Genomic DNA, 25,943 nt, shown 5'->3' with positions numbered 1-25,943 from the left:
TCCTTGGTGCAGCCTCAGCCTGGTGTCAAGATGTTCCTGGTGTCTCCTCCTATGCAATTGGCATCTCCCTGGCAGCCATCAGGCAGGACAGCTTCTCAGTGGCCTTCAAAACTCAGAAGGCCCAGTCGAGGCACCTCATTGTGCCCTCAGGCTGTCCGCCCTGTTAATTTTCATTTCTCACTTTTTGCTTCTGGTTGGTGGTTTGTCAACTTTCGTTGTTCTGAGTGCGTGTGCACAGTGTGCTGCAGTGTTCTTGTGGGAACCGAGGACATCATTAAAAATCGGCTTTTCCCCACCTTCATGTGGGTTCTGGGTTCTGGGTTTACCCATTGAGCCATGTCGCCTTCCTGTCCCCCGACCCCCAGCCCTGAGTGTGGTATGTCTGTCTGTGTCTTCTCTCATGGCCCTCAGGGTAGTGTCATACTTTGCCAGCGGGAGCCTTGGCTGCCAGGTGTGGGTTTATTCCAGCTACTTTATGATGGAGCAGAGGCCTCCACCCTCCACTCCTTTAAGACAGCAGGCTCCCCAAGGTTGACCTTGCATGGTGAAGGCCTGCCAGTTCCCTGCTTTTTCTATGGCGCCGTCCTGGGCCCTGCAGAGGATGAGTAGGGTATCGGGGGCTAATTAAAGGTTCTCGTTGACTAATCAGCTTACTGCTTAATTATCAGGGAACTGGGCGGGCGGAAGAATGAGGAAGGCTCTCCCAGGGGTCCCCCAAGAGCGTGGCAGGAGGGAGCAAGGGAGGCCCTTGGTAGGCTTGGCAGGATTTGGGAATACCTCGAATTTCCCATAGCCAGCAGGGGTCACCCCTTCAGCTAGTGTCTGCTTAGTGTTCTCACTTTGCTCCTCCTGGGGTCCTGGCTTAGAAGTCAGTACCACTCGGAGGCCTTTGCAGCTGCTGGCCTGTCCAGCTGGGAATCAGCCTGCAGTCCTCCACAGCTCCCTGTTAATCTGGTTGGTCACAGCTGCCCGCCATACACAGGAGGGCTCTGAGGAGGACGTCTGGGCTGGGCCTGAGGAGACAAGGGCTTCTGGAGGAGAGGGCTGTGGGAGGAGGTGCCAACAGGGTCACTGAGTGATAGCCTAATGGCCTGATGGCCGCAGCTTTCCCCAGAGAGGCTGCTGGCTGAACCTCATGGGTCCTGGGGGGTGGGGGTGGACCCAGAGATAGCCGCACCAGGCATGATCTCATTCCTCGCATTCCTAAGCAGGCCCCAGACTTCTGGTGGCCCTGAGTGGGGGAGGGTGGCCTGGAGAGGCCTCTGGAAGCTGGCCCTCCCCGTGCCTACTGTCAGCCTCACTGCTCTCCCAGAGGTCTCAGGGAGGCTGAGTTCTTGGCTAGTCCCCCTTTCATCAGCAGAAAGACTCAACAGGTTTAGCGGATACGGGGACTCAGGCGCTTGGGATTGGACACACCGGCTCTCACTAAGGAGGTTTTCGAAGCCTCTGGTGGCCTGAGGGAGAGAAGGGCACACTTGCCTTAGCTTTCAGGATGGGTCCGGACATTCCTGATCTTCAGCGTGTTCTGGGGAGGCAGGCCTGCTGCAAGCATTCACAGGACAGTGGGGCCCGCATTCGTTCCTGTGCCTGGCATCTGGCAGCCACCTCTGCTCCAGGCTCCCATCGCTGGGCAGCTGGAGGACTGGGCAGCAGTCTGTGCGCACACACGCCGGGCCACCCTCTATCTTGCCCATGTCTGCTTTCCCCTTTCCTGGCAAGATTTCTCCGGGGAGGCTGGAGGGGATAGGCTTCTGCAGGCCCAGGACACTGGTCCTGGGGGAAGGATGCTGACGTCACTGGGCCTGCGTCCCCCTCCCCTCACTCCTGGGGTGCTTGTCACCTGCAGCCTCCAGCTGTTCTAAGGGCCCGCTGGCAGCTGCAGTCTGGCTGCCCGGTTGGGCTGTCTGCTGCCCCGTTTAGTGCCAGCAAGGGCTGTGTTAAAGATGTGAATGTCACATCATAAGGGCTGCTGTTTGCCCCCGCCCCTCCAGAATGGCTTCCTTTCTTTCTTTGCGTACGGCCTGAACTCAGATGTCCTGATTCCCACCTCCGGAGCTGGGGGTGATGACTGGCTCCCTGCCAGGGTGGCTGGGGTTGAGTGAGTCAGCATGTGTGTAGCCTGGCACCGCTGTCCCCAGCGCTGTCATTAACGTTGAGGTTGGGGAGGGCGGCGCTCCCACAGACTCGCTCCAATTCAGGCATCATCTCCCTTCATAAGCACCGGGCACAGACTGAAGAAGACGGCTCCCATCCGCCCCGGGTCCCTGTCCACTGACAGCAGCTGCCGTCTGTAGCCCCAGCCCAGGGGACCCTTTTAAAACAAACTAAACATTATGTACTTTAGCCAGAGAAGTTTGCAGATTTGTCTGTTGACAAGAATTCCATAAAAGCCCCACACTTCCCAGCTGAGATCCATTTTCCATTGCGTCCAGTTTGGTCCAGCCTAGGTTCAAGGCCTCCTGAGCAGCCTTTCATCTCTGCATTTTCTGCGTGTGTGTGTGTGTGTGTGTGTGTGTAAGTACACAATCTTGAAGCTGTTGCTGTGGGTGAACATATGGGTTTAATGCTTTAATGACTTAATGTTTTACACGATTATCAAGTTAATTTTGAGGACAAACCTTTTTTTATTTTATTATTTTTTTCTTATCAGTTATATTTTATTAACTCTGTATCCCAGCCATATTCCCTCCCAATCCCACCCTCCCTCCCTCATCTTCACCGTGCCCCTTTCCAAGTCCACTAATAGGGGGGACCTCCTCCCCATTCATCCGATCCTGTTTTAGCAGGTATCTTCAGGACTGGCTGCGAAGCCCTCCTCTGTGGCCTAACAGGACTGTTCCTCCCTTGGGGGGTGGGGAGGCCAAAGAGCCAGTCATTGAGTGAGGACAAACCTTTTAAAAGGAAGAAGGTGTAGAGGATGAGAGGAGCTGGAGAGAAGGAAGTCACCATGGGGCAGTATGGACCGTGAGCACTCGGCCACGAGGGCTGGCCTGATGGAGCAGAAGCAGCCCGGGCAGGAGCGATTGAGGGTATACAGAGCCGTGAGCGGCCTGGAACCGCAGCCTAGCCAACTTCCCCTCTTTTCCTTCACTTCCGCTGTAGTAGGACCAAGCAGAGTTCGTGTGTGGATAGAGCTGGAAATGGTTCTTCCCTGGGGTCTTCAGAAAAGAGCCGGGTTGATTTTGGTCTTGTGGGACAGTAAGCATAAAGACACCTGGCCTGCCTGAGCTAGAAGTGGCAAAAGGAAAAGAAAAGAAAGCCATGGTGGTGCATTCCTGTGCTTCCAACACCGTCAGTAAAGAGTGCTCAATTCCAGGCCAGGCTGGGCTGGATAGCGAGACTGTCTTAGACAGAACGTAGTTGAGTGACAGAAGGGAAGAATGACGGAAGTGCAACGAGGGACGTTGGCCAGACCTGCCACAGACATAGGCTGTGTGTGACGTCCCTCCTCTGCATCACGGAGCCTTCGCGCCTTCCTCCATGCCTCGCGCAGTCGCACGGTGTGCACACATCTGGCTGGCCTTGCTGCGGTCCCGTGCCTCCAGCATGGGGCTGCCACTGCCCTCGGGACAGTCTATCTGATGATAGCTGCTCCCCCCCTGTGGAGCTATCTACAGTGAACCTGGACAGGGCACCTCAAACCAGGATGTTCCCGAGTCACAGGAGTAGAACCTGGCCTACGTTTGTGGAGAGGCCTGGGCCTGAGGCTTCCAGGCTGTGCGTCTCTGGCTTTTGCCCCTCACTGCAGGGCCTGCTGTGTTTATGGAAGAGGCAGGGGGTGGGCAGGGGAGCGTGATAGAGGCCGGGACTGGGCCAGCACAGCACATACTCAGGAGCTCGCGGGGCTCGGCTTATTCTGCAGCACGGGGTCTAACCCTGTATGGAGTGTGGGAACTTCTGAGTGTGCTTCAGTGCCTCGGTATCGAGCAAACGTCCCATGTGCTACCCAGAGCAGTAGACAAGCAGCTGACAGTCCCTTTCCAGGCGTGAGCTCTTGGTGGAGCTAGCTCCTGCTTTCTGCCCCTTCCTTCCCTTTCACTGCCCAGAGGAAAACAGAGAATCACCCGCTGCTCTGGGTCCCCTGCCCAATAAAAGACAAAGCCCCAGGGACCACCCTATGGTCCCTGCAGCAGCCCACATCCTTCCTTAGGTGTAAACTGCCTGGGAACGCCTTGATTGGCACGTCTTGGCCAAAGCCTCCTTTGTCTGGCATTTTGCTCTTGAGAGCTCTCCAGCCAGAGAAGGAAGCGTTAGCAGAGTGCGCTCCAGCAGGGTCCAGGTGAAACTGTTCTGCGCTGGGTCCTGCCTCCCCGCCCCCCAACCAGGCCCCACCTTCTGCCTCACCAGGAGAGAATTAGGAGATTTCTGGTTAGCAGTGGGCGGCAGTTTGAGTCCTGTGTTTCACAGAGGGGCTGTGCTGTCTTCTGGAGGGACCGTGGTTAGTCCATCACAGTGAAATTCTCAAGAGCTGACTGACGCCTTCCTGTCCTGTCCTCAGTGGCAGTTGTATGAATTGCAGCTCTGCTTGTGTGCTCAGACACCTGACCGAAGAGCTCAGGAAGGAGGGGCTGTCTGGCCCGGGTTTGACGGCACAGTTTATTCGGGCAGGGGCCCATGGGGCAGGGTCTGCCATCAGAAGTGGAGAGGTGAAGAGAACGCACCCCAGAGTCCAGAAAGGAGTGTCAGATCTTCTGAAGCTGCAGTGTTTGCGAGCCACCTGACATGAGTACTGGGAACTGAACTCGTGTCCTCTGGAAGAGCTGCAAGCTCCTTAACCAGTGAGCCTTCTCTCCAGCCCCTCACTTTCTCCTTTTACAAAGTCCTGAACGCCAGCCAGATGGTAGACAAGCCCACCAAATGCTGAGCGGCTGTGGGCTGGTGCTGTTTGTTCAAGGGGAATCCTCCTGTTGAGTTAACCAGTCTAGAAGCGTGCTCATAGACACACTCAGACATGTCTGCATGGTGATGGTAAATCCTGGAGTCAGCAGCCTTGTTGCCTTCAACTCGCTCACTCGTCCCTTCAGCCCTGTGCCAGGCTGGTGATAGCCCATTATCAGGACCAGCACTAGACAGAGAACTCCGAGTCTAGGGAGGCCAGCAGAGTGATGGCTGCCATGGTGACGCCCATATGTGAAACCAATAGTGGCTTTCTGGAGGGAGAGGCATGTAGGCTGAGGCCAGAGATAGGGGCATGAACCGTTTGTGGAAGAAGAGACGGGGAGAACAAGGCTAAAAGATGTGCGCATGCTGGTGAACATGCGCGTCTTGTACCAGCCAGTCATGAGTCTGGGGCCAGCCTGGACTGCTCCGCCAGGCTTTGTCTCAGGGCAAAGCAGAGGCGAAGAGGCGGGGGCAGGCCTGTCATCCTCAGTGAATTACTAATGGTCTTAAGTAAACTTCTATTTTGAGGTACCTGTAGGTTCGCATTACAGTTGTAAGGCATGATGAGGCAGATCTGTCACAGTCTTCCTCCATCTTCCCTTAGTAGTGACATCTTGCAAAGACACCCAGGTCCCCAAACAGGATGTGGACCTTATCTGATCAAGGCTGAACATTCTATCACAATCCTCCTCCCCCTCCAAGGCCTGCTACAGCCACACCCCTTCCCACCCTTAACCTTGGGCACCCATTCCCCAGCTTTAGAATTCTCTCTTTTTAGGACTGTTACATAAGCAGAGTTGTTCCACAGAGAGCCTTCTGGAATTGTCTTCACTCATGCAGCCTGGTTCCCAGGAGGTGCCCGCAGATGGCTTCGTGTGTTGGGCGCCCCCCTTGCTGTTTCTGGGTAGTACTCACGGGTACCCCAGGGCGTTTCACCATCCACCCGTGGAGGACATCTGCTTGCTTCCAGTTTTTTGTCTATTACGAGGAAGGCCTCTGTAAACGTTCCCATAGTGGTTTTTGTGTGGAGTATAAATTTTCGTTTTTCTGGGACTCCAACGTGTACTTGCTTGGTGGTGTGGCAGTTGCAGGTTTTAGGGAGGGTGCCAGACGGCTTTTCAGAGTGGCTGTACCATTTGCCTTTGCCATGAGCAGCGCAGTGCAGGCAGGTCGCCGTTCCTCGCCTCACTTGGACTGTCACTGTTTTTTATTTTAACTCCTGTAGTAAGTGTGCGGCGCTGTCTCGCAAGTCACGTTAATTCGTCTCCCTAATGGCTGATGTCGCTCAGCATTCGGTGGGCTTATCTGCCATCTGTGGCTCTGCCTTAGTGACATGGCTTCGGCTTCTGCTTACTTTATCCAACTGTTTGCTTTTTCACTGTTCAGTTCTGTGAGCACTTTATCTTGGACACGGCCTCTGTCAGATATGTGGCTTCTAAGTGTTTCTTCTGGTGCTTGCCTTTTCCTCCCTTCAGTGCTGGGGATTGAGCCTAGGGCCTCTTGGGTATGCTAGGCAAGCACTCTACCATGGAGCCGCGGCTCCAGCCTGAAGCTTGTCTTTTCAGTCTCTGCACATGGTCTTTTGCAGAGGAAAAGCCTTCTTTAAACAAAACTTTGTTCTTAAGTATGTTTCTTTGTGTGTGTATATGGATGTTTTGCTTGCATGTATGTGTGCATGTACATGTATGCAAGTGTGTGTGCCTGGTGCCTGCAGAGTGAAAGGGGGCACTGGCTCCCAGTACTGGAGTTCCAGATGGTTCTGAGCTGCCCCCGCCCTCCACATAGGTGCCAGGAGCTGAACTTGGGTCCTCTGGTAGAGCGGTTGTGCCCTTAACTGGAAGAGTCTTAAATTTTGGTGAGGTCCCTACATTTCTCCTTCTGTGGCCTGCACCTTTGACACGGAGCCTGAGAAGCCTGATGCGCTCTGGGGGGGTTTCTTCACACGTGTAGTACTGGGGAACTCACAGAGATCCTCCTGCCTTTGCCTCCTGAGCACTGGGATAAAAATGCGTGGGCCGCCATGCCCAGCCTCTGCTTTCACTTCCTTAACCTGTTCCTGGGTCTTATGGACAGCGTATGTTTTGTGTGTAAGCTCACACAAGGACAGCAAGCACCATCGCATTTCTGGGCCTCTTACTGCTTACCAACCCTAGTTCCCAGGCTGGCTATAAACTCGCTCTGTGGTCCAGGCAGGCCGTGAATTTAGAGTCCTGCTGCCTCTGCCTTGGTTTTGTTTGGGAAGTCTTAAGAATTTTCCCTTTAAGAGCTCGATCCTTTGTAAGTTGTGTGCAGTGCGGTTTCTCTCAAGGCTCTCTCTGTTTATGGGAAACCCATGGTTCAAGCACCTTTTGTGCAAGACGCTGAACTTCTCTCGACTTTCCCAGTTACCGCAGCCTCCTGCCACCTCATGCCCATCAGGATAGCCTCCGCCAAAGAAACAGAAGAGCGAGGCATGCTGCCTCAGGCCTGCAGTCCAGGTACTCAGGAGGCAAAAAGAGCTTCGTGTAGGGCCGGCCTGGGCTAAGGTCTGTAAAATGAAACAAAACATACTGGCCTAGGCCCGCAGTCGTGGCCCTCAGAAGGCAGAGGCTGGGGGATCTTTACAAAGTTGGCCTGGGCTGTGACGTGAGCCCCTGGTGGTGCGGAGAATGAGGGGAGGAACGCAGGTGCTGGCTGATAGAAGTGCCGGGACTGTGAAATAGCAGCCACCACGAGGAGCAGCTTGCTGTCCTCTTGCAAGCTTACACACAAGCATGCCCTGTCCGTATGATCCATCTCTTCCAGCCCCAGGTACACAGTAAGGAAGTGAAAGCAGAGGCTGGGTGTGTGGCACACGCTTTAATCGCAGGGCTTGGGAAGCAGAAGCAAGTGAGCAGAAGCAGGTGTCTATGAGTTCAAGGCCAGCCTGGTCTACAGAGTGAGTTCCAGGACAGCCAGGGCTGTGCAGAGAGACCCTGTCTAGAAAAACAAAAAGCTGAGAGCAGGGACTGGAGCGCTGTTTGCACACCCAGTTCTGTGCAGCGTTCTTTCCAGCAGCCAGCAAGTGGAAGCAGCGCAGCGTCCCTCCACACGCGGAGAGTGACCCGCAGGCACACATGACTGCGCGTATTCAGCCACAGAAAGGGATACAGCCTTGAGGGGGCCATTGTGTGGCTGGACCTTAAAAGCTTTGTGCTCAGTGGAAGAAAGCCAGGCGTAAGGAAGGGATTGCATGATTCCACCTGTGCACAGGGCTGTCGGGGTCCGTGAGGGCACAGGCAAGAAGGATCCTCCAGCTGGGTGCAGTTTCTGTTGGGGCTGGTATGAAGGCTGGGGTGAAGAGTGGTGATGGTTATACACAGTCAGAGTATTTAAGACCTTGGGCGGCGCCCTTCCAAGTGGTTAAAATGATAAATGCTGTGTGTCTTTACCACAGTGGAAAAAAAATCACTTTCCTTTTTTACTTTAGAATGTCGTTGGTTTAGAGATTCACATGGCCCTGGCCAACCTAGAACTCACTGTAGCTGAGGCTAGCCTCCAACTTGCCATTCTTCCCTTACTTTTGTGTCCTGGGTGTTAGATTTACAAGCAGACACCACCACACCAGGAATAGAAATCACTTAATTTTTAAAGCCCACTGCTCTGGGACTGGAGAGGTGGCTCAGAGGTTAAGAGCACTGGCTGCTTATGCAGAGGACCTGGGCTTGGGTCCCAGCACTAGACAGTCTAGCTAGTGAGATGTGGGTATCAGCCTGTCCCACCTCCCCAGAACTGGGATTACAGACCCATGCCCAGCTCTTCACATGGGTGCCAGGATCCGAACTCAGCTCTCACGCTTGCTGTCTCCCTAGTGTTGCTCTTTTTTGTAGATGGCCTTTCTGGCTGTCTCCCCTCCGAAGCCCCCACTGTCCTGGCTGCCATCCTCGGCTGCCTGGGCCATGCTCCCTTCTACTTTCCTCCACACCCACTCTGGTCTTCTGGATCCTGCCCTCCCCCAAGCAGACTTCGAGCCTCAAGCTCATGCTTGTCCTTGGCCTGCCACAGCTCCCCGTGGCCTCTCATGGCCTGCCTCCCCAACTCTGTCCTCCCCTCAGGCCCTGGCCTTGCTGCCTCTCCAGCCAGCCTGTCAGCTGGGATCCCAAGTTTCATTTGTGTGATTGCCTGGTGTGCAGGCCCACAGGGCAGCTGGTGGACACCACGTGGCGACCTCTTGCAGAGGATGGAGTGCAGGGAAGGAAACTTGTGCATGTGGCTGTGGCAGGCAACTGGGTAAGAGTGAGCGAGTGGGTGGGAGGAAAAGGGGGCAGAGGTGGGCATGCCCAGGGGCTCCTGCTGGGGAGATGGCTTAGCTGTGAGGCCCCAGCTGGATTTCAGCAGAAAGGGACATGGGCAGATTAGCTTTACAAAGGTCCGCCTGACCCAGCAGAACCACAGGCAAAGGTATTGGATAGACACTTAGTGGAAGAGGACATTCTACCAGCATCTAAGCGTGAGAGGCTGTCCAGTGGCTGTCCAGTAGGATGGAAACCACGCTGAGCTGAGCCGATAGCTGGGCATACCTCTCCTGTGCTGCTGAGGTGCCACGGGTGCCGCCGGTGGCAGATAGCAGCCCTGGCCTTGTGGAGGGGCTGGGAACACCTGCGAAGTGCCTGCCGTGCCCCGTTAGCATCTCTGTACTGCCTGCGAGAGCAAGAGACAACGTTGCTGCCCCGGCCATGGCTGCCAAACCGGGGCAGCAGTCTGAGGTGAGGCCTGGTGAGGCTCCTGCAGTGCGCATCTTTTCCTTTCAAACCTCGACTTGTGTTGGGGTGGTGCTGCAGTGGCCTCGCACGCCAGTGTTACAGCAGAACCGTTACTAGAACAGGAAACTCTTTCTGGACCCTCCAGAGGAAGGCACAGGTGGTGTCAGCCGAGCTCTGCACTCTCAGAAGCTCCCGCTCCTTCTCCTGGACTGGGGATCGGACACATGGCTTTGGGCATCCAAGTGAGCTAGCTGCTCAGCGCTGCTGAGCCATGCACGTCCCCAGCCCCTGGCTGGCCTAGTCTGAGCAGGAGCTCTGCTGTTAGCTCTGCCGCCTCCTTTCACATTGTCCTGGGGATGAAATAATAAGGTCTTGCTGTGTAGCCCTGGCTGGTTGGCCTTCACCTCTATTCTAGGGGGACCTCGAATGGCAATCCCACTGCCTCCCCTAGGGAGTGAACTGCCACACCCAGCTCCTTTTCTGTTTTGATATTGAGATAGGGTCTCACCTTTCGCCCAGGATGATCTTGAACTCACTGGAGCCAGGCAGGCCTTGAGCTTCTGAGCCTCCTGACTCTTGGACCATCATCCTTCGCCCTTGCTTTTTGTTTTGCCTCCTTTGACAATATCTCAGAGCGAGCAGGCCTTTGTGCTTTATCGTGGCAGGGGCCTAGGCTCTGTCCCTGAGATTCCCCCCCTTCCCCCCGTAGCACAGGCCATCACCTCCCGCCCGTGCTGTCCTTCCGGGGACCCAGGGGGTCACCACGAAGAGCATTTGTCCTGTCCCCACTGTCTGCTGCCTGCCAGGGACCTTTGCACAGCCCATGTTGCACCCAGGAGAGCATTTCCCCAGTGTGTTTCCACCTGACTGGTGCGCCCCCCCCCCAGGTGCCACGTGGCTGGGGCTGTTTCAGAGCAGGGCCAGGTGCTGTCTGTAACAGTGCACTGTGTTTGTGAGGGTCTTTAAAGTGTGCAGCTGTAGTCACGAGCACGTGGGTCTCTCCAAAGGGAAAGAAGGGCCTGGGGAGGACATACCCTGCCTCTGCTTACCTTTCGGTACATTGTGGTATTGGTACCATGGGACAGTCCTAGAGACAGAGGCAGAGGTGAAAAGGAAGGAGGCAGACAAGCCCCTGTGTGGCAAGCCATGATAAGTGAGTCACCACTCGGTACCCCCTCCTTTCGGACCTGTTTCCTGGAGCTGGCCAGAGCTGCCCGGGCCTCCCCCGACGGAGCTCAAACCTGCCGGGCTGGTTTGGGGAGGCAGTCCTACCTGGCTCCTCTCTGGATGCCTGCTTCCTAGATGCCCTACCCCCACAGGGAGCGGTGACGGAGACCTAGGAAGGACTTGGGGAGGGGGCCTCCCGGGCCTTGCTCTGCCTTAGGGAGGGAGTGGCTGGAGGAATGCAGGTGGCTCTGGCTACTTGCTAGCTGTCCCCACTGTCCTAATAGGGACCACATACAGGGCTCCAGAGGCTGCGCCCTGTGCTCATTGGGCCAGAGCCTTCTAGCCACCCCCTCCCCCAACACAGACATTTTTGGCCAGATTGGCTGCTACTGAGTTCTCATGAATGGTAGGAGCTTGGTGAAGCAGGGAGCGACACACAGCAGTAGACAGAGGTCACTGCTGCCGTGGCCAGCCCAGAGAACACCCGTGGACAGCCTGGGCTGGCAGGAAATGCTTCCTGAGCAGTGCTCAAGGCGGGCACTGGCTGTGCACTCACACGCTTCTGACCCCAGAGAGACAGAACCGGAGGTCTGCCTCCACAGGCCTTGCACAGGGCGAGTGCCCAGGAGACCCCTGCTCAGGCCGGCCGCCAGCTGGGCTCATCACAAGAGGATCAGGAGCAGAGGGAGGGGAGGAGGCCTGTCCAGAGTGGCTGCCTCCCCTGAGCAGGGACAGGGCTCGGGAATGGCCTGCCTAGGAACCCTGGTATTCGGCCTCCCTGTTCCTGTGGTGCCCTAGGCCACGCACACACCCTCTCTGGACTTCTTGCTGCTCTGCTGTAAAAGGGCCCTGCAGAATGGCTGACCTGTGCTGGGCAGTGCTGAGGCGAGAGGACCTCGGCAGGTTAGGGTGACACCCGTGGGAGCCAGCCTCCGCCCCACCGTTTACTCCCGTCACACAGCTCCACCTCCCGAGCTCCCCAATCCCAGCCCAGGGAAGAAAAAGGGGACGGGGCCCACCAGGCTCTCAGCTGCCCCCGTCTCACATCACCCACTCAAACCCAGGGTCCCTCGGCCCACCCTGAGGCCTCAGGAGGCACTGGCCTGAACCTAGCTCCTCCCCCATTGTTTCCAACCCAGTTGTCCCCCAAGTCACTCTGGTGTGTGTGTGTGTGTGTGTAGTTAGGAAGATGGGTGTGCCTGTTACAGTGGAGGCAAGTTCTGCTGAGACTGGGCTGTGGCTGGGGTCCCTGCCAACCCTTCCCTCTGTCTCACAGCTATGGGCCACTGGCTCTGGCCCCACCTCCCGCCTCCCTGCTTCCCGCCCTCTGTGTGTGGGCACCACAGCCCAGCTGAGCTGTTACCAGGGGTAGGTAGTGTCCCGGCCACTGCAAGAGAGCCTTGGGTACGCAGCCAGCTGGCCAGTCTCTGGGCCTTCTAAAGCCTGTCGCTGCCCTCTGCACTGGGAGGTCTGGCCACCGGCTGCCTGGAGAGGTGGCTCAGGAAGCAGGAGGAAGATGGTGAAGGTAAGAAGGCTGCCTGTGGCCCTCTAGGAGAGGGCGGGACTGGCCACATCTTTCTTGGGTCCAGGGTGGGGTGACCGTTGTGCCCATGCGTGAGGTGGCAGGCTCCTGAACTTGTCGGGCACACAAGCCCCTGAGCCTTAGTGCCAATGTTTCCTGGACCTTGAGTGGACTGGCGTCGGATGCTGGGGCTCATTGCTGCCTTGGCTTGTGTGGGTCCTGGGCTCTAACCTTGTAGCTTGGATTGTAGTTCTTAGCACATCCTTCAGCGGTCTAGCACTTGTGAGACACAGGGATTGTGTGTGCGTGTGTACCCTGCGCCTCAGAGATGCTGGGGCCTATTACGTATCATGGCTCATGCCTGTAGGTATCTTTTCGGGGTGGGGGGTGTCCTCAGCCCTTTCCACTTGCTGAGCCTGGGCCTGCCAGCTACTTCCCTGCTTCTCAGTGCTGTGCCTGAGTTTGAGGGGCAGCTGCTCAGCTCTGCTCACTCACCTCATCACCTGCCAGCGCCTCCCGCCTGGATGACAGCTGCCACTCACATGCTCCGGGAGCCATCAGGTGGAGGGTGGGTGGCTAGGCTCTCTGGCTAGTGAGCGGTTCTCTGGGGTAACTGCATACGTGTGGATGCGCAGAATGTCCACCTGTCCGTGGGCTTGCTTGGGTTGCTGTTGTAGGGCCTGTGATATGACAAGCCTATGTTGTGCTAATAGCTGTCACTGGCTGCAGGGCGTGGGGCTCTGTGTGGCCTGGAAGGGAGGTGGAGCTGGAGGAGGTTCAAGGAGGCCTGGAGCCTCTTTTCTGCCTCCCCTTCCTGCTTCAGAGGAAGAATGAATGAATGAATGAATGAATGAATGAATGTGAGGTCCCCAGCCCTTACCTACGCTTGGGTTTCTGTGGCACCTGTCCTGTCTTGGGCCCTACGGGGACGAGCCCTGGATGCCCGCACCTGGCCAGATTGGAGGCAGTAGCCAACAGGCAGCTTGTCATTTCACCTCACCCTGCAGTTCACCCTCACAGCCCCGTGTGCACACCCCTGGGGATCCATTTGGCTGAAATGGCCTAACCCTGGCCTTCTGGAGGCTCCCAGTCTAATGGATGAGACAAACCGGTCCCAGACAGTAGCAGTCTGTCTGTTGTGTCTCCCCTCCCAACGCTGGGGAAAGGGACACTCACATGTCTTCTGGGAGGGGACAATGGCCAGTGTCCTCACTGGTGGGCTTGCTGAGTCACTGTCTCGTGCAGCAGCAGCTTGTGCGAGGGCCCCTGGCAAGACCCTATTCTACGTGCCTTACTTGTGCCGGCTAACTGTCCCCAGCAGGTGGGGACTGTTACAATCGTGGTTTACAGACAGAACACTAAGGTCCACAGAGGACAGGTGATGTGTCCAGGGGCGTGCAGCAGGAATGGCTGAGCCAGCACCTATGTCTGGGCCCACAGAGCCCCTGGGCTGAGACGGCCCTATATTAGGCAGTGGCCAAGAGAGACAGGCCTTGTGCTAATGGGGCTGTCCTTCAATCAGGAAGAAAATGTCCATACAAGACCACCCAGACAGACCTTCAAGGAGACGCTGCCCTGGCAGCTTAAAGAAGGAGGACAGGATAAGAAGGTGAAGGTGGCCAGGTTGGGACATTTCTGTGCCCGTGCTATGCACGGCCTACTGAGGGAAGCCAGTGCTGCCTCATGCCAGGATGAAGGGAGCACAATTGTAATGGCTTCCCAGATGTCCGGCCTCCTGACACCAGCGCCCTATCTCTGTGTCGTCACTTTGTGGGGACTCATTACCAGGGGCTGGGCCCTTACCTGCAGTACAGAGCCATTCTCAGGTAACCCTCCGAGGCCATGGCTTAGATGGGTGGCCCCCCAGGGTGTGAGGACCTGTGGCAGCTCTCAGAGGGGTGCCCTTGGTAGCCCTGGCTGTCGAGGGTTGCCCAGCAGCTTGGAAGGAGGCCTCACCTCCTTCCCTGTGCATCACAGTCAGACTCATGACCATGTCAGGAGCATCACTCCTCTCCCCGATATTCCCTGAGTGTCTGCCGTATGCCAGAGACCCTGCTCAAGGTGTTAGGGAACCATTTGGCAGGGGTTGGGGCTTAGAGGAAGGTTTGTGGTGCCAGGAAGGGATAGGGTCATGGGGAAGTAGAAAGTTGTGTCTCACATTCTGCTAGGGATGGACATAGCCTCTCTGAGTTGTTTGTTTGCTTGTTTTGTTTTTTGACCCAAAGTAAAAAAAAAACTGCTCTGGAACACACTCTGTAGAGCAGGCTAGCCCTGAACTCAGAGATCCACCTGCCTCTGCCTCGTGAGTGCTGGAATTAAAGGCGTGCGCCCCCACTGCCTGGCTGCCTGGCTGAGTTTTTATGCGCGCTCAGACTTGAATTAAAAAGTAAGCTGGCAGTTCTGAGCAGAAGGCTCTGTAGGTACAAAGCTGTCGATCGTACGGCTCGCTAGAGGACCGCAGAGGGAGGGCCAGCTGTGTGGCGTGTGCCGGTCTCCAGCAGGCGGGGCTGCGGGCAGCACTGGAGGCACGTGGCCAGCTCCGTTAGTATCCCCTGCTCACGGCTCCTTCTCCTCTCTTGGGTCTGGTCATTGTCAGCAGTTCTCTCTCCATAGACCCCTTAGGTCCTTCCTGTGCAGGCCTTGGCTGAAGCAGGGGCCACTGAGAAGCGGAACCCTCATGGGTGTCATAAGGCCCACTCTTGAGAGTGGGTATTTTTGTGACTTGGCGCTAAGTGGCCCTGGGCAGTGATTTCACTTTGGTGAGCCTCAGTTTCCTGGTTGGAGAAACAGGAAGGGAGAGGCCTCCCCACCCACTCATGTCTGTTGGGGGCCACAGAGACCAGTTTATGCACCCGGCACGTCTGCCACAGTTCAGGCTGTGTGAGCCCCAGTGTGGCAGGCTTGACCTGCCATGCTGGGGGGTGGGGCCTGCTAAGCACTCTCAAGTGGGGGAACTGGAGGCCAGTGGGCCCAGCCATGTGCCAAGCAAGGCAGGCCTGCAGAGTTCACATTCCACTGGTACCTTCTCATTGCCTTGGTCTTTGGATTGAGCAGAGCCTGTGCGCTCCGGCCCCTCCACAGCCCCTGGGAGGTCCAGGCCTGCCACATTGTCACAGCCATCTCCCTGGTTCCCTGTTCCTGTCCCTCTCCGCCTAGACCCTTCTTGAATCTCCATCTTGATGCAGCCCTCAGGCTTTACCTAGTCAGCCCCATCACCAACTCTCCCCTCAGCTGCCCCTCTGTACCAGCAGGCCTCCTTGGCTGCATCCAACAGGCGCCTGCCTCAGGTCCTTCACCCTGACTTTTGTCAGCTCCTGGCTGCCCCTGTGCCAGAGCTCAAGGTGTCTTTGGACAAAACCTCGTGCAATGAGGACTTGGTTGACAGCTCCTTTGCTTGTGTTTCTTTCCTCTCGGAACTTGGGTCTGCCCTGCAGACCCTGGGTGGACCTGGTTTATCCACCCTGCAGCAGCCCTGCAGAGCTGTGGGCTGGGCAGACTCCACCTCTGAGGTCACTTAGGTGGGCTGATAGGTAGGTGAAGGCCCAGTAGCTATGACAGATGGCTTGTGAGTAGCGGGTGTCTAATGAGGAAGGACCTGGGGCCATCTGGGAGGAGTTAGGACTCCCTGAAGAAGTGGGGTCACAGCAGGAGGCTGTGGGAGAGTAGGGGTGTTAAAATGGCCTGAGTGGGGGCTGCAGATGACAGCCAGAGCTGACTGTGGGGAAGAGGGCAGGGGCTCGAGGCAGGAATCAGACTCCTCTGTTGTCAGCTCAGTCCTGGAAAGCAGAGGGCACACTGAGGCAGGGAGGGCTTCCTCGGAGCTGGCGGCTCATTCCTTCAGGAGTATGGGAAGCAGAGGCATTTGCCTCATGAGAGGTTGAAAGGGGAGCAGGGGAGACTGGGAAACATTCCCACAATTTGAGGAAATCAAGAGATTTTTTTTTTTTAATTGAAATAAGCATTTCAGTACAGTTTTTAGTGTTGTCCTTGGCTGGCTGGAGCTGCCTGCTGTGCTGCTCCCCCTGTCACTCTTCAGGGCACCCAGTCACCCTTTCACCTCTAGGGTCCAACAAGGTTCCTCAACACTGGCTCAGAAGAGCCCCTGCCAGAGGTTTCTGGGAGCCGGGGGCTTGTGTTGCTGACTCCCCAGGGCCACGGTGTCCCTCACAGTAGAGACGGGTGTGCCGGCACCACAACAGAGGGAAGTCCACTTGGTGGCAGGGGCAGGTTTTCAGGCATCTTTCTCTGGCCAGCTCTCTCAGCAAAAGCCCCGAGAGGGGGTCTAAGACGCGCATCTCCCGTAGAACTGGGACAGGCTGGGTGGGAGGGAAGTCCAGCCCTGCAGTGCCAGCACAGGAGAGGAAAGGCGAGGTCTGGAGCCAGGTCAGCAGCCTGGTGGCCAAGACCAGCCAGCCTCGCACGACATAGGCAGGTGAGGTTGCGGCCTGTTGTGTTCAGATCTGGAGACCTCACTAGCTGAGTGCCTGCACATGAGCTTTCCTCTCTGGAGACTCACCAGAAAGCCGGGGTAAGGAACTTCCACCGTAGGGCTGTGCAGGGGCCATGAGGCTGGCCACCGCTGGCAGGGTCTGGGCCAGAAGCAGGGAGCACAGACCCTGGTAGAGGTGGCCCACTCTGCCCTGGCTTTAACTGTAGGTGTGTGAGGGCCCCCTCTGTGTCTCATGGAGCTTGTGGCAGCATCTTCTGGGTCAGGAGCAAAGGCTGAAGGATGCTGGGTAAAGTGGTTCGAAGAGAGGTGGCACACAGTAGATGCACATTCCTGCTGGCTGTTGTCAGGCCTGTGCCTGAGCTTCAGGACCAGCAGCTGGGAGGAGTCTTCGGTGCCTTGCCTGTTTTGTGTTCTGACTCCTTGTAAAAGCTGCTGGCAACAGCTGCTGTCGTCACCATCCTAACAAGAGGAAACTGAGGCATAGGAGTGGGGCTTTTTCCCCAGGGTCACATGTTGAGTTTCCTGGCATGAGCTGGATCTTCACATGTATAAAAACCAGGGCATACAGTGCCGGCTAGCCGGCAGCTGGGGTTTGAAGGCCTGGGCCACAGGGCTCTGAAATTCTGAACTGGCCTAGGAGAGCCATCCCTGCCCATGAGGTCAGGAGCTGCCTGAAAGAGCCTGGGTGGGGCCTGCACCAGGTCATTATAAACACGGCCAGTTCCTCTGTTTGTCCTTCCCTCCATATGCTGCCCAGAGGAAAGGGGTGGCCCAGGCAAATATCCGGAGCTGTGCCCTTCCGCCCCTTCTCCTGCAGGGTCACAAGTGGCTGCAGTACGCGAGGTGGCTGGGCAGTTACAGGTGGAGTTGTGGTCTTGTGGGGAGCATGGGAAGGCACTGCCGAGTGCACCCCATCTTTTCCAACCTGAGCATTTCCCCGTGTTCAGTGAGAGGTCACACACCACCCAATCTGGGAGCTGCCTTGGGGCTCCCTCGCGTGGGAGGAGGGAGCTGAGAGCAGAGCTAAGAGTTCAAGGTGAGGATCAGGCTAGACTGGGAGGACCGGGAGCCGCAGGTCGAAGCACCAGGCTCCACACTGCACCAGGCAGCATGAGGTGTGGCACTGTTGGGGTTGGAGAGACAGGCCTAGTGCCAAGGAGGGCTGGGGAGCCCTGGCGCAGAGGTCAAGGAGCTGGGCATGGGCCAGGCAGGAAAGGTTGGGAGGAAGGGTGCATGGCGCTGTGCCGTGCTAAGAACCCAGAGGTGCCCGTTCTGCCCATAGCCAGAACCCCTGGACCTGGGTCAAGCAAAGAAACTAGACCAGCTGGGAAAGCCCTGTCCAGGCCTGGGGCTGACCACCTGCTGGCCTCTTGGGACCAGTTGAGACAGGTTGGCTGCTGAGTCCCCACCTGCCTCTCACTTGGCTGTGCTGCCAAACCGGTTTCCCTGGCTGGCTGCCCAGTACTGTCCTTGCGGGCTGAGCTGGTGGCTCCCAAGGAGAGCTGTGCAGGAGATGAGGAGAGCCCATTGGGGCTCGCCGGATGCTTGTCTACAGCCCCAGCTCCAGCCAGCTCTCCCCAGGGCTGGGGCTGGATGCTTGTCTGTACCCACGTCTCCAGCAGATTCTCACAGGGCTGAGGCTGGGCGCTGGCCCTGTGCCTGCCCACCTCTCTGCCAGGTCCTGGGCCACCACTCAGGAGCGCCTTTTATAGGAGGTCTCCCCTTAGCAACCTGCCACCCTTCATGGTGGGGTGGCACTTTGTGGGCCCAGTCCCTAGCAGTGTGCGTTGTCACCGTCTGCCCCTGTGAACACCCGAGTGGGTCACAGGCCATCCGGGCTGTCAGCCACGGTACCGCAGCTGCCCGTGAATGAGTGAGTGATGGCTCTTTTCCTTCTGTCTTACAGATGAGTAACTCGGAGCCTTGGGAGGAGACCTCACCCACGAAAGGGTGTTTCTAGCCAGCCAGCTGCAGCCCAGGTCTGTGCGACCGCACGCCCTCCCCAGTGCCAGCCTCCCCGCCAGAAGGACTGGTCAAGGCAGGGAGTGGGAGGCGGAGGAGGGTTCGAGGCTGCCTGGCTTCCATCATTTCTTGAGCTCTCTGTGGGTGCCCCCACCTTCCTGTCTTCAGGCCTCTGCTGATGGCAGTGCTCTGCTGCTGAGCTGCAGCCCAGGCCTTTTCGTTAGTTTGTTTTGAGACAGCTTCACCAGGTTGACCAGAATAGCCCAAAGTCACCCTCTATCCCTGGAAAGCTTTGAACTTGCTCTGCCTCCTGAGCAGCTCCGATTGCAGGCCTGTGTGCCTGACTGTGCTCAGCTTGGTTTGTTGTTAATATTTTCAATTTAGTTTTTAAATGGTTCTGTGTAGGGTGTTTTGCCTGCGTGCCTGTATGTCTGCACTACATGTGCGCCTGGTGTCCTTGGAAGTCAGAAGACAGCATCAGATTCCCCTGGAACTGGAATTACGTACAACTGTGAGCCACCGTGTGGGAGCTGGGGATTGAACCCAGGTCCTCTGGAAGAGCAGCCAGTGCTCTTACTTGCTGAGCCATCTCCAGTTTTCACTGCCTTTTTTGAGGCAGGTGTTCTCTGTGTCGTTTTGCCTAGCATAGAAGTCACCAGGTAGACCAGGCTGGCCTTGAACGCATAGAAATCCACCTGTCTCTGCCTCCAAGTGCTGGGGTTAAAGGTGTGCACCACCATGCCTGGCTCACTCTTTGATTCCTGACTGGCGTTTGCTGAGCAGTTATGGCCGGTCACTATCTAAGCGCCCAGCTCAAGACTCGGGCTCTAAAGACAGGGGAACTCGCAGTGTAGAGGGCAGCCAGTCTGGTGGTAGTGGCCAGCCTGGAGGTGGGGCCCAGGAGACTGTGGATGCCACAGGTCAAGGGCAGGTGAAAGCGAGGTGATGGCCCGGCAGGCTGTGTGGTTGTAAAGGGTTCAGTGCTGACACAAAGAGCTGGGGAGGGACAGAGGGAAGGAAGGAAGGAACTCTTGGGATAGCAGGGAAGGAAGGGAGTTCCAGGCAAGGGAAACTATTTGCTCTGCAAAGGCCCTGGAGTACAAAAGCTGATGGGGTGGGCTGTATGAAGTCTCTGGGCTACAAGGAGTTAGGACTCTGAGCGGACAGCTGGGCCTGTCTCCTGCTCACAAAAGTAGCTGCCCAAAGGGCCCAGGGAGAAGCTGCTGCCCCCTGCTGGTACGTGAGAGAGCTGGAGAAGGTTCCCTGCCACTGACCCCACCTCCCTCGGTACTTCCTTCCTGCAGGTGCTGGTAAGGGCCCAAGCCACCGCCTCTCACACGCTCACTGTGCTAAGGTCCTGGAACCATGTTTGGAAAGAAGAAGAAGCGAGTGGAGATCTCAGCCCCATCCAACTTCGAGCACCGCGTGCACACGGGCTTCGACCAGCATGAGCAGAAGTTCACAGGGCTGCCCCGCCAGTGGCAGAGCCTGATTGAGGAGTCAGCGCGCCGACCCAAGCCCCTCATCGACCCCGCCTGCATCACCTCCATCCACCCTGGAGCCCCCAAGGTAGTCATCAGCACACCACTGCTACCCGCAGCCTGGTGCTGCCAGAGTGGCCCAGCCCCGCAGCTGCTCCTGGCTCTGTAGCCCAGGGCCAGCCTCCCACCTGCCAGCGCCATCCGGGAAGGTCATGCTGACCCCTGACTTCCACTCTGGCCTCAGCACCACACACTCTACCTTGATCTCCCAGGGCCTGGCTTCCAGTGGGAGACAGCTCACTCCCAGACAGCGTCAGGGCTTGGGCAGGGGATACCTAGGTGCATTCCAAGGGCTGGGAGCAGCTGAGGCAGATGGGAGCCATGCAGTCTTGGTAGCGTTGGAGTGAGACCCGAGCTGTGCATCCCCACCCCGCCACCGCCACCGCAGTGTCCAGCGTGAGCATTGTGGTCTCGCTGCCTGGGCACGGACTGCAGCCACATAGTCCTCGTGGTAAGAGTGCCCTGCCGGTCCTCCTGAAGCCGGCTCTGCAGCTGGAGCCATGTGTGGATGGTGGGGCCCAGGGCGCACACAGCCTGGTTTGTGGAGTGGGTGGAGCTGGGTGTGCCTGTGGTCAGCAGGCTGGGTGCCTGGCCACAGCTGACTCAGCCTCTCCTCCAGCAACCAGCCAGGGTCTGCAGGAGAGGGGCAGAATCATCAGGGTGCCCGCAGCCACAGTGCTTGGGCAGCTGGGGTCTTCCTGATATTTCTGTGGCCCTGTGGGGTCATGGGAGAGCCTTGGCATCTGTCTCTCCATTGCTTAGAAAGACCCTCTTGTCGCCTGAGTCTGCGTGGGCCAACTGGAAGCCAGCAGCAACCAGAGTCCCCACACAGCCCCCTCTGGCCCCCCACTCCATGCCCCGGTGAGCTCTGTCACCGTTGCTCACAGCTTGTGTCCACACTGGTGTCCCAGAATTTCAGCCCTGCTTCTTTCCCTCTCTGCCCCCTCCCCACCTCCACACCCTCCCCACAGTCCTGCACGTCCAAGGTTCTTGACCATTGACCTCAAGTTCTAATACCAAAGCCTAGCAGGTACCCACTGAATGAGAAAAAAGAAAAAAGAAAGAAAGAAAGAAAGCAAAAGGGCATAGCTACTCCTGGGTGGAGGAGAAAGTTTGCTGTAGATAAAAGGGAGAGGTGTCAGAGACAGCTGAGAGAATCCAGAGTGGACATGACCCTGAGCAGGCCATGTGAGGGGGAGGGGAGTCAGGAGACCAAGAGGCCAGCGGTTCAAAAGCAGAGGGAGCAGCACAACAAAATGGCTGGATTGGCTGGAGAAGTTTAGGTTAGGGGCGACAGAGGCCAGTCAGAAAGACCCTGCAACCAGTAGGACTGAGGGCTGCTGTGCTGACGAGGTACCTCAGGTAGTCATTCGTCCTGCGTTTGAAACCTGCCACCCACCTTTCTTTCTTGGCTCCCTGGACAAGGCCAGGCTTCCAGGCAGCCAACCAGGGCCCAGAGAGGCTGGGACCACAGCAGGCCAGCAGGAGCCCTGTGATTCCGGGTGGTTCCTGTGGGCTCAGCATCCCTCAGCGTGTCAGGCTATCCAGGTCCTGTCTTTGCCTGCCACCTGAGGGCAGTGCTGGGGCAGTTCCCCACCCCTCCTTGTCTTCTCCCTCCTCCCTCCCTTCCTTCTTTTGCAAAGTACCTTCTGGGTGTGGACACTGATCTAGGACCCAAGACCTGGGTGGACTGTAAATGGCAGAATGAGTGCTCAGTCCTTGGATTGCTCGCAGGGGTCAAGCAGCATGTGGGTGCACAGCCATGTCAGCTGGCACAAAGGGCCTAGAGTAGTGGCTTTCCACCTGTGGGTTGCCCCTTCGGGGTCACTTACCAGATAGCCTGCATATCAGATATTTATTACAATTCAAACAGTGACAAAATTACCGTTATAAAACAGCAACAAAAAAAAAATGTTGTGGTTGGGGTCACCACAGCATGAGGAACTGTATTAAAGGGTCACAGTGTTAGGGAGGTTGAGAACCACTGGCTTAGAGGAAAAGGGAGAAGAGCCAGAGAGGCCTGTGGGCTGGCATTTAACCTAGGTGTTAGCAAGGCCTCAGAGAAGTGTGTTTTGATCAGAGACCCCTGGGAGGGGAGCAGGACAGCCATCGAGACATTTAGAAGATGTAGGTTGTGGGCAGGGCAAAGAGCTGGCGGACACGTTGCTGTATCACAGGAACGGCCTATGTGCCCAGGGCTTGGGGTATAGAGCAGCCAAGGAGACCGCAGCTCGGTGGGGCAGGGGGATGTGAGGGCTGGTGGCCCAGACGTATTCCACCAGACGTTTGCTGCATAGCTCCCCTGCCTCTGAAGCCTTGGCGTTAGGCTGTGGCTTTCCGGTCCTCTGCCCTAGGGGATCAGATCGCGTGGTTGGGGGTTAAAGACGCTGGCAGCCTCAGGGGAGGAAGTGCCGAGCCAAGCCGCCTGTAATTTGCAGCTCTTGGGGCTGATCACAGGCTGGCTGTCCTCCCTCACCCAGGCCACGGGGCAGAGCTTGCCTGCTGCCAGGCTGGAAGCCAAGGAGAGTCGAAGAGGCACTTGTTGGGGAGCCCCCAGCGTGGGCGGTGGGATGACCCTGGGGCCGCAGGGTCCCATCACCCTGCTTTACCATCAGCATGCCATCACTTCACGCGTCTCTGTCTTGTTTCTGTGTTGTATTGTCCTGTTTCTGTGTCGGATGCACAACCGTGTCCCCTTGCTGCCCTACCCTGCCATTGCCGGAATCCCAGACCATCGTAAGGGGTAGCAAAGGCGCCAAGGATGGGGCCCTCACACTGCTGCTGGACGAATTTGAGAACATGTCGGTGACGCGCTCCAACTCCCTGCGCAGAGACAGCCCACCTCTGCCCGCCCGCGCCCACCAGGAGAACGGAACGCTGGAGGAGCGGCCGGCCCCGGCCAGAATGGGCCCTGACAAGGCTGCAGGCAGAGGCCGGGCCACAGGCCACAGCGAGGCAGGCAGTGGTGACAGGCGGCGGGCGGGGCCAGAGAAGAGGCCCAAGTCTTCAAGGGAGGGCCCAGGAGGGCCGCAGGAGGCGTCCCGAGACAAACGTCCCCTCTCCGGGCCTGATGTCAGCACCCCCCAACCGGCCAGTCTGGCCAGTGGGTCAAAACTAGCAGCTGGCAGGCCCTTTAACACGTACCCTCGGGCTGACACGGACCACCCGCCGCGGGGTGCCCAGGTAACCCCTTCCCGCTTCAGCACCTCCGTGTCACAGCCACACCCCATCCCTGCGCGTTCTCATCCTGACTAGCTGCTGTCCAGAGCTGACATGCTCTCCACTCACAGCGCCCTTCTGTTGCAGGGGGAGCCACACAGCATGGCACCTAACGGGCCGTCAGCAGCAGGCCTGGTCGCCCCTCAGTCCTCCTCGTCCCGGCCTCCTGCTCGAGCCCGCGGCGCGCCCAGCCCAGGAGTGCTGGGGCCCCATGCCTCTGAGCCCCAGCTGGCCCCCCCGGCGCGGGCCCTTGCTGCCCCCGCTGGCCCCCCTGCTCCCGGGCCTCCCGGGCCCCGCTCCCCACAGCGGGAGCCCCAGCGCGTCTCCCACGAGCAGTTCCGGGCCGCGCTGCAGCTGGTGGTGGACCCCGGGGACCCGCGCTCCTACCTGGACAACTTCATCAAGATCGGCGAGGGCTCCACGGGCATCGTGTGCATAGCCACCGTGCGCAGCTCGGGCAAGCTGGTGGCCGTCAAGAAGATGGACCTGCGCAAGCAGCAGAGGCGGGAGCTGCTCTTCAACGAGGTGGGTGCGCCGGAAGTCAGGCGCTGACCTCACGGCCGAGTGCCCAGCCTTGTTCAGCTAGTCCCGCCTGCGCTCTCCCGGCAGACCTCCTCCTCCTCGCACGGTCCCCGTGTCTGGGCGAGCTCCAGCTGCAGCCCCGTGTCCCCTTCAGCTGGTCCCACTCTCCTGAGCCTCGTTCCCTCGCCCGGGTTTCCGCTCCAGCTTTTCTCTCGGGGCTGCTCGGCACACCCCACACGTAACGTCCTAGCGCCGGACTTGGAAGCCTGTGCAGACCCTCCTAGTGTCCCCAGGTCCTCGAGGCTAGCCCGGCTCCTTGCCCGCTCAGGTCCTGTTCCCAGCTAGCTCACAACGGGGCGCTTGGTTGCGCGCAGCCTCTGGCTCTGGGTGTCGGCAGCCTTGGTGAGTGGGAGTGTGGCCGTGCCTCGGGCCTCTCCTGCAGGAGGCCCCTGAGGTCCAGTGTGAGGCCGTCCAGGTCTGCGTGCCCGTCTCCCGGCTCGCCCTCCCTCACTCCGTATCCCAGGCTCCATCCACACCAGGCTCCGCCTGCGCTGAGCGCACTCCCCTCACCGCCCTTAGTGCCCAGAGCCCCTCCTCAGTCAGCCCTGTGTCTGGAGGCGTTCCTTAATGTGTACCTGCACACGCGCACACACACACTTGCACACGCACATGCCTTTTAGCTTTTCTTCATACCTGCTTGCCCTCTGTCATCGACTTATAGTCAGACCATGCAGAGACCAGGCAGGACGGGTCAGGATTCGAAACCTACACGGCGGGTCCGGGGTGCACCTCTACAATGAAGTGTGCCTCGGCTGGCTTCCGCGTCTTCTTGGCCTTGAGCTGGTGTGCGCAAGGACAGCCTGCCGCAAGGAGCGGAGGCTGCGGTGCCGGGCTGCGGGTGGGGGCAGTGCCCGCGCCCAGCGCTGCCTGTGCCCTGCCAGGTGGTGATCATGCGGGACTACCGGCACGAGAACGTGGTGGAGATGTACAACAGCTACCTGGTGGGCGACGAGCTCTGGGTGGTCATGGAGTTCCTGGAGGGGGGCGCCCTCACCGACATCGTCACCCACACCAGGTGCTGGGGCCACCCGCGCTGCAGGGCCTCCGCGGGCGGGCGGGCAGGGGGTGAGGCCGGCCACAGGGTGGGCCACAGCGTCGGGGCCCCCCCGCCACAGGGTGGGACACCCCCAGCAGGGCCCTGTCTGCCCACGCAGGATGAACGAGGAACAGATTGCCGCCGTGTGCCTGGCTGTGCTGCAGGCGCTGTCGGTGCTTCACGCCCAGGGCGTCATCCACCGAGACATCAAGAGTGACTCCATCTTGCTGACCCACGATGGCCGGGTGAGTCGGCGGGGGCTGGATGTGTGAGGCAGCGTTTCCTCCTGTTGACAGAACAGCCTGAGGGAGGGAAGTGTTTTTCTTAGCATCTCAGAGGTTTCAGTTCATTGAGATGGAGTGGACTGGAGGCAAGCAGCTCCCTTCTCGGGGACCAGGAAACGGGAGAAAGTTTGTGCTGACGGCCTCCCCCCTTCACTCCAGCCTGTAGAACAGTGCCACCTCCATCCAAGGAGCCCTTGTCCCGCTGATCCTCTGGAAATGTCTCAGACGGGCTCCTCCCAGCCTTCTCTAGCTGATGGTCAGGGTGAACCATCAGCCCTCATGCTGGGCCCTGCATCCTCTACTCTTGCTGCTCTGACAGTGGAGCCTCTGGAGGAGCAGCTGGCTGCTCTGTTTGTACAGAACAGCCCAGAGTAGGGGTCCAAGCTGGTAGGAGGCACCCTCCCCACAGACCTGGAAGCCAAAGAGGAGGGCTTGGGCCAACAGCCACAGCTCTGAGCTACACAGTTCACAGCCAAGCAGCCAGCCTGCCTCCCTTCTTCGCTTTTGTTCTGTTTGTTTGTTTTTGTTTTGACACAGGGTTTCACTGTGTGGCCTCTGGCTGGCCTGGCTCAGGCTGG

General features: G+C 58.1%; 1 protein-coding gene across 6 annotated transcripts in view; it reads left to right on the top strand.

Annotated features, from left to right (window-relative positions):
• Pak4 (p21 (RAC1) activated kinase 4) overlaps positions 1 to 25,943 on the top strand; it is a 34,734-nt gene that overhangs the window by 6,000 nt on the left and 2,791 nt on the right. For 2 of the 6 annotated variants that reach the window (XM_021643953.2, XM_021643954.2), the window contains exons 2-7: positions 18,648 to 18,720; positions 20,008 to 20,272; positions 22,975 to 23,427; positions 23,551 to 23,988; positions 24,927 to 25,060; positions 25,200 to 25,326. In XM_021643953.2, the coding sequence (XP_021499628.1) occupies positions 20,069 to 20,272; positions 22,975 to 23,427; positions 23,551 to 23,988; positions 24,927 to 25,060; positions 25,200 to 25,326 (1,356 nt within the window). In that variant the 5' untranslated portion in view covers positions 18,648 to 18,720; positions 20,008 to 20,068. Of the gene's footprint in view, positions 1 to 2,218; positions 2,505 to 12,140; positions 12,295 to 18,647; positions 18,721 to 19,108; positions 19,215 to 20,007; positions 20,273 to 22,974; positions 23,428 to 23,550; positions 23,989 to 24,926; positions 25,061 to 25,199; positions 25,327 to 25,943 lie in introns of those variants that run through there. The other 4 variants (XM_060366558.1, XM_060366557.1, XM_060366556.1 and 1 more) reach the window with 4 other exon arrangements.

The sequence above is a fragment of the Meriones unguiculatus genome, chromosome 14, assembly GCF_030254825.1.
Source record: "Meriones unguiculatus strain TT.TT164.6M chromosome 14, Bangor_MerUng_6.1, whole genome shotgun sequence".
In the NCBI taxonomy this organism is placed as follows: Eukaryota; Metazoa; Chordata; class Mammalia; order Rodentia; family Muridae; genus Meriones; species Meriones unguiculatus.
Note: the sequence above shows the minus strand (reverse complement) of the source record. Positions and strands in the feature narration are given on the sequence as shown.